This window comes from Centroberyx gerrardi, chromosome 8 (genome assembly GCF_048128805.1).
Source record: "Centroberyx gerrardi isolate f3 chromosome 8, fCenGer3.hap1.cur.20231027, whole genome shotgun sequence".
In the NCBI taxonomy this organism is placed as follows: Eukaryota; Metazoa; Chordata; class Actinopteri; order Beryciformes; family Berycidae; genus Centroberyx; species Centroberyx gerrardi.
In genome coordinates this window covers 18669482-18676775 of record NC_136004.1, presented here as the reverse complement: position 1 = coordinate 18676775, position 7294 = coordinate 18669482, and the positions used below count along the sequence as shown (strand labels likewise).

At 41.0% G+C, this 7294-nt stretch overlaps 1 protein-coding gene across 3 annotated transcripts; it reads left to right on the top strand.

Annotated features, from left to right (window-relative positions):
- The first annotated feature begins 668 nt into the window (after positions 1–668).
- fsta (follistatin a) lies at positions 669–6932 on the top strand. Of its 3 annotated transcripts, none has more exons than XM_071918765.2 (6): positions 669–808; positions 1992–2183; positions 2416–2634; positions 2807–3031; positions 3574–3804; positions 5789–6932. In XM_071918765.2, the coding sequence occupies exons 1-6, from the start codon at positions 718–720 to the stop codon at positions 5875–5877; spliced, it is 1047 nt and encodes a 348-aa protein (XP_071774866.1). In that variant the 5' UTR covers positions 669–717; the 3' UTR covers positions 5878–6932. The 3 variants fall into 3 exon arrangements, with proteins under 3 accessions (XP_071774866.1, XP_078141434.1, XP_078141436.1); XM_078285308.1 differs by having other exon boundaries at positions 1992–2189; XM_078285310.1 differs by lacking the exon at positions 5789–6932 and having other exon boundaries at positions 1992–2189; positions 3574–3812.
- The last annotated feature ends 362 nt before the right edge of the window (positions 6933–7294 follow it).

The following is a 7294-nucleotide window of genomic DNA, read 5'->3' as shown; positions in this document are numbered from 1 at the left end:
TTGTTTGCAGTTGGTGGAAAAAATATCAGTTATCACCAAGTACTCTTAATTTGAGGGATTGATTGTACGTCCGGAGGTATGTTGGCTATAGGCCTATTTGATTATAATTAAGGCCTTGAAATATAGTTATGAGAAGTGACATTGTTATTATTATTATTATTATTATTGTTATTATTATTGTTATTATTAGGCTATTAATACTATTATTATGTTGGCTTTAAAGGCGCATACCCACGTCCAGAAACGTCATGCGTAAAACCGAGCTGTGTATCTCACACTTGCATAATATGGTCAATAAATGGAATGGCCTAAAACGTTTAAAATTAAACAAACCAGGTTGTATACACCATCAAAACCACACTGATATCAACTAGCGCATTTTGTTTGATCTGCTTCTGTGCATCAAGCCTTAACTGCCTCTCTGTAGTTTATTATGAATTCATAAAATGTTCATATTCTTTAATTATTGTGGCAAGAGAAAGTTGCTTCTAACGATGTCACCTGATTGGGATTGAAAGAACTTTGGTAAGAAAAAAAAAATCTCCCCACCCCCACAGAAGAGGAGACCGCCCACCAGAGACAGTCAACCCGAGACCCCTTATAGATTTAAAAAGAGAGGCTGCATTCTCAGACTGACACTTATTCAACACTGCCACCTTAAGCAGATTACTTTTGCGCTGCCTGTGTCAAATACGTGGTTCACTTTGCCTCTCCATCATGTTTAGGATGCTGAAACACCACCTTCACCCGGGCATTATTCTCTTGTTGATATGGCTTTGTCATCTCATGGAAGATCAAAAAGTTCAAGGTAAGCTCTTCATCATTTTGTGCTAATCTTTACGTTTTGAAAAACTTCGACTGCTGTCAGCTACAGAGCGTCGGATAGGCTACTTACTGGAACCGAGAAACTTTTTAAAGTGAGTTTCCATTTTTCCCACTGATAAAACTCCCTCTACATCAGACAGTGCGTGCGTAAAGTGTCCATAAAACAGGTGCCATATGGGACACTTCAAAGTGATAGACTAGCATGGCAAGTTTTGCAGCTCTCGCAAGGCGCACAGACTTAAGCCGCCAAACCGTGTTGATGGCTGCGTCAGCTCTCCATAATACCTGAGAATAGCCAAATATTTCATGTATGTACTGTACGGTTAGTGTCTTACGATGTTCTGGTCAAGCCTGAAACAAACTTCAGCATTTACACTATGAGTTTATGGGCGTGTTATTTATAAATTACCCGCACACTCCCATTGGTGTCTAGAGATTGCATTCTTTTTAGTCATTTTGATTATTTAATTATGTCAAATATAAGTGGAGACTTTTTTCACCTATGGTTTCAGAACTTACTACCCAAATGGCTATAAAAAAAAATGTGCCTTAATCTAAGAAGCCCATGCTATACCTCAGCTCGTGAGCACTTGGTCATCTGTGTCTGTGTCGGTTTTGATATCCTGCTGCTGTCTGGACCAAAAGATATTTGTGTACCATAGTAACAGGACAGGTCCTGTTTTTTGTTTTTGTATTATTTTTGTTATTTTGTTCAAACTTTGCATTGGTTTGCTGATAAGCAGATCAATGTCTGGTAGGCTATATTGTTCTGGGGCGTTCAAGACGGTGTGGTGTGGTGTGGGTAGCCCTGTCACCTCAACACCGTGGTTTTCTGAAAGAGATAGGCTGCTATTTAACACTGTCTAGACGCTCCACTTTCTGTCCAGTGATAACAAGGAGGCTAGGAGAATAAAGGGCAACCCCCCCTCCAAAGATTCTTCCTACTTTTTGGTTTGTGGTTGTATTGTAGGGGCTGTCAGTCAGATGGGATAGGCAAGTGTTAACACAGTCTCGCACAAAATCAGACAAAATACTGCGGGCAGGGCGAGAGGGGAGGGAGGGCGCGTCTCAGATAATGCAGGCTGCGTGTGTAGTGCGTCTGGGTCAGCGTTTTCAGACGTTCGACATGCGACAGTGGGGCAATTTTTTTCTGTTTGTGTTTACAGCTGGAAACTGCTGGTTGCAGCAGGGGAAGAACGGGAGGTGCCAGGTGCTCTATATGCCCGGCATGAGCAGGGAGGAGTGCTGTCGGAGTGGAAGACTGGGGACGTCCTGGACTGAGGAGGACGTCCCCAACAGCACGCTCTTTAGGTGGATGATCTTCAATGGCGGAGCCCCCAATTGCATACCTTGCAAAGGTGGAGGTGCACTCAATTCCCTTGGTTTCCACATAACACATATCCTCACGCATGACCTTTAATTCTCTTGCCTTTTTTTGTAGTGATGACTAGCCTCAGTTGTTTTACCAACATGCGTAAATGATTCATTTACATGCTCTTTTTTTATCAACTGCGTCAAAGTGTTTTTACGCATACGCCCAAAACCCTTACTAGCATCACATAAAGGTATAACACAAACCTTTTATTTTAGAAACCTGCGATAATGTTGACTGCGGGCCTGGGAAGAGGTGCAAGATGAACAGGAGGAGTAAGCCACGCTGCGTGTGCGCGCCAGACTGCTCCAACATCACCTGGAAAGGACCCGTCTGCGGCTCGGATGGGAAGACATACAAAGACGAGTGCGCGCTGCTCAAGTCTAAATGTAAAGGCCATCCCGACCTGGACGTGCAGTACCAGGGAAAGTGCAAGAGTAAGTACACCAAATTGTTGTTTTTTTTAATTATGACTACTGATGAGATCCCACGAGGTACTTTAGACACGTTTTTCAAAGTCAAATGGTCTGAACTGGATGTTTTGTGTTTATCGGCAGCTGGCATTTCAGGTCCTGTTCTCAAAATCTTCCATTTCCTTTGACTTCACAGAAACGTGCCGTGACGTCTTGTGCCCCGGCAGCTCCACATGCGTCGTGGACCAGACAAATAACGCGTATTGTGTGACGTGTAATCGGATTTGCCCCGAGGTGACGTCGCCTGAGCAGTACCTGTGTGGAAACGACGGGATCATCTATGCCAGTGCCTGTCACCTGAGAAGGGCTACCTGTCTCCTTGGCAGATCCATCGGAGTGGCATATGAGGGGAAATGCATCAGTAAGTCTGCAACAGGAGACTCAGCCTGAGACTTCATTCCCTGAGAGTGGCCTCCTCCTGCAATTTGAATATTGTTTGAGTGCGTTTTCCTCCTGGCCACCGTTGCAGTTATTCATTGTTCATTTGTGCCAACATTCCACTACGAAGGGGGTCTTGAGCAGAGAGTGTTTTGTAGTTGCTCATGTTTGCTCAAGAAATGATGGACATCTTATTGTTTCCTGATGTTGGCAGCACTATCCCATATGGGAGAGAGGGAGAGAGAGAGAGGGGGAGGGAGAAAGAGAGAGAATTGCTGGGGGGATAAAGACATGCTGCCAGTTAATATTTGAGTCAGATGGATTCTTATTTGCATAATAGTTAACATAAACTTATGTAGTGTTAGTCATTAATTACTAGGTATTACCAAACATATGATACGTCTGGATGGAATTTACTTTTTACTGCAAGCTTAGCTCACCAGTCATCTGATCTAGCTTGCAAAACAGTCATGGTAATCCATCTAATCAAAGATTTCCCCTGCACTGATTCCTCTCTGCTTCCAGAGGCCAAGTCGTGTGAGGACATCCAGTGCAGCGCAGGGAAAAAGTGTCTGTGGGATGCAAGGATGAGCCGGGGCCGCTGCTCTCTCTGTGACGAGACGTGTCCGGAGAGCCGGACGGACGAGGCGGTGTGTGCCAGCGACAACACCACATATCCCAGTGAATGTGCCATGAAGCAAGCTGCTTGTTCTTTGGGGGTGCTGCTGGAAGTCAAGCACTCGGGATCTTGCAACTGTAAGTAAAAAAAACAAAAAAACACCCCTCCCCCCTCCAAGCAAAAGACAATATTCCATGTTGTTTCCCCAACAAAACCTCCCCTGAAAGTACCCCCACCCCAATTCCCCCCCAATTCCCACCCCTCCCACTCCACCAAGCACAGCTTAAGCAAGCAGAAAGGACTTGGGAATGGAAGAACTTGCATGATGTCATCTTTGTCGCTGGCTTTTGTTGTTGTTGTTGTTGTTTTTGTTTTGTTTTTTTGCAATTCTTCTGCAAAACAAAATAACAGAAAAGTGAATAAACAAGCATACATCTATAGGTGAAGACATAGTCAGCAGACTCTGTCTGGGAGTCTGGGAAAGATTAACTTCATAAAACTAACACAAATAATAAAGGAGACTAATTTTGTTTGCAGTGGAACAATCCTGATATTTAAAAGTCTAGTTGAGTTTGTGGTCATGCTAGTGACCTGCCTGAGCAGGTTGCCTTAAGTTTCATGCAGTTTTTTTTGTCAATAGTGGTTTATTTTTATGATAGTGGTCATATCTTTACAGCTTGTAAATTCCATGGTCACATTGCTAATTTCATGGTAATGGTGTATTTATGTTTTTTTTTTCTTTTTTTGTTGCTTTTGGCTATAATCAATCAATTCAAAATGCACTGCCTCTTGTGACATACACCGCACTGCCAACATGTCAATAAGAACAGAATACTTTTGAATATACTCATGTGCATAAGGTGATTGTAACATTGGTGCCATTATAATGATGATGGATTTTAAAGTTGCTATTCATGTAGACTACCTATTTGTAGAGCAGTGTGAGCCATTCAGGTGCTCGCAGATCTGGGGGCAAACCATCAAATTGAACACTAGCCTCAAGGAATTATAAAATTTACATTCCAAGTTGCTATGTAAAAGAATGTCTCCTTGTTAGTTTTTTTTCCCCGACTGAGTACCTTAATGTGATGTGCCTTAAGGTATACAATGGAATCCAAGGGACCAACTTTATGATCACCTCATGAACTAAATATAAATGTGATATTTTACAGTATGCAGGATAAGCATAAGAAGCTTGTAGAACCACGCTCTCTTACTTCTCATCTCATCATTACGAAAAAGTAACATCTATCAGCTGACTTTTACTGTTTGTGCTGTTTCCAGTGAATGTGTTGTCTATCAGAATATGTATCAAAAATTACAAATCCATTTGGATTGATGAGGGACTGCCTGTTTTTTTTTTTTTGTTCGTTTGTTTTTTTGTATTGTCACTGTTGCTCTTGCTTGTGTGCTTTTACATGTCCGATGTAAATCTCTTCTGTAAAAAGAAAAGAAAATACCTCAGAACTGTGTCAGTGAGCTTCGACCTGCTTGCTAAGGTCAGGCTGTGACACAGCGTCCTCCCTCCCAGTAGCAGCAACTGTACGTTTGTGTCAGAGACAAAATAATATAAGAAGAATCATAATGAGAAGCATAATAAGGACACTAGCAAATCCTAGAACACAAGAGCACTTTTGTGTGTTATGTGTGTCTGCTTTCAGGAACCTGCTCAAAAGAGACCGAGCCACTGGAACGGTCAGCCCCAGTGACCTAACCCCCCCCACCCCCATCACCCCCACCCCCCCCCCCCCTCCCCTTCTACCACCCATCCCACCCCTCTGCCATCATCCCAACTTTCTCTCTTGTTGCAGCCCTGACTTGCTAGATTATGTAAATGGGAGTTGCATAATTGGGGATGCCACAGTGAATCGTTGATGCCAAGTCACACAGAACAACCCCACCCCTCCACCCACACCCCCAACACACACACACACACACACACACACACACACACACACACACACATAAACACATACACACACACACAAACAAAAAAAAGAAAGAAAAGGGAGGCTGTGTACTAGTGGCTTTGCTGTGATCTTTTTTTGAGAACATTCAGTGATATTCTGCGCTGTTGTGGTCCATATTCATACAACAGCTACCATATATTCTCCCATATAGCCATTACGGAAGACCAGGAGGAGGATGAGGAAGATGAGGACTCAGACTACATGGCCTATGTCCATTTATCTTCTATACTGGATGGATAGGCCGCCATCACTAGGGGAACAGTCCTAGGGCAAGGAATCATGTCCATACTGTACATTATGTGTATGCTTATTTATTTTTTAAAGAAAAAAGGAAGTATACATATAGTTCAGTCTGCTAGATGTTTATTTATACTGTTTTTTTTTGTGTTTTATAATTTATACATTTACAATGTCAGGCTTACTATCTACCATGATATATTGTGTTACCACTCATTTTCCCCTTTTGTTGTTGTCTCTTTTACTTTCTTTTTTATCATGAAGAAATATATTTGTCCAAAGAGAAGCAGTGTTATTTATTTGTCATGTTACCGTGTAAGTATAAGTCTTCTGCAAGCTGTAAATTGCATTCCCTGAGCTGTAAAAATCTGCTTGTTACTGTCAAATCTTTATCACAGATGTTTATGTCACACATACGTAAATGCATGTTTAGGCTGTGTGTTTATTTATTGGGAATATATCAATCATTTTATGTACAGAAGTGTTTCTGGTTTGTTTACAACTCATAATAACTGACCAAAGGGATTCTCTCAATGGTTCTGCAAAGGTGCGTTGTAAAAGCTGCAACATGGTGGTGATGAAAAGGAAGAGAAAAAAAGAGCCATTCGTTTTTTTGTTACTCTTCAAGTGTAGTCCTTTAGATTTGTTTCCCCATGAAGATGTTGAGTGTAGACATTCAATAGTATTCACTTTTACTCACCACATTAGAACAGAGATGAGTTTTGGATGATACTTGATTATTTTGGAAAAAAAATGTGCCATTAACATTTGTGTGCTGTCTTCTTGCCAATGTGCTCCGTAATGCTCTCGCAGAGCTACAATAGGATAACGTACAGCAGTACTCAACATTATATCGAACTTCATCACTTTGCTTCTTTCTCTGTTTTTTTTTTTCTCAGAATGCATTTTTATTTTCAAACATCACAAGAGAAATACAAAATTCTGTTATGAATATATAGTTTTGTATTTTTTATGTAAATGTCATATGTACATACAAAGTTTGATGGTATTTGTACAGATATGAAGAGTGAAACAATAAAAGTTTTTTTTTCCTTATACATTTTCTGACTCCGCCATGTTGATTTTTAAATCATATCAAAGATGTAATTAGACTTATCAATTTCCACAGTAGGCAATTAATATATCAAGTTCAATTCAAAACATCACCTGCACCTTGTCCTACATAAGTATCAAGAATTCACTGATGATACAATACACACACATATACCTTTACATGTGCTGAATATAGTATCTCAGACATTTTTGAACAGAAAAGCAGAACCCTATTAAATGAGAAGTACTGAAATGTTTTTAGCCCTATCACTGCATAAGCTACAGTATGTGTGGTCTGTAATACAAAACTGTCTACTTTATGCTCAGTAGGCTACTACTGACATTTACAACTATATAAATCTGTAGC

Coding starts and splice junctions, on each gene's coding strand:
- fsta (XM_078285308.1), top strand. CDS start 718: ATGTTTAGGATGCTGAAACACCACCTTCACCCGGGCATTATTCTCTTG. Junction 2,190..2,415: donor CATACCTTGCAAAGGTGGAG/GTGCACTCAATT, acceptor CTTTTATTTTAG/AAACCTGCGATAATGTTGAC. Junction 3,032..3,573: donor ATATGAGGGGAAATGCATCA/GTAAGTCTGCAA, acceptor CTCTGCTTCCAG/AGGCCAAGTCGTGTGAGGAC.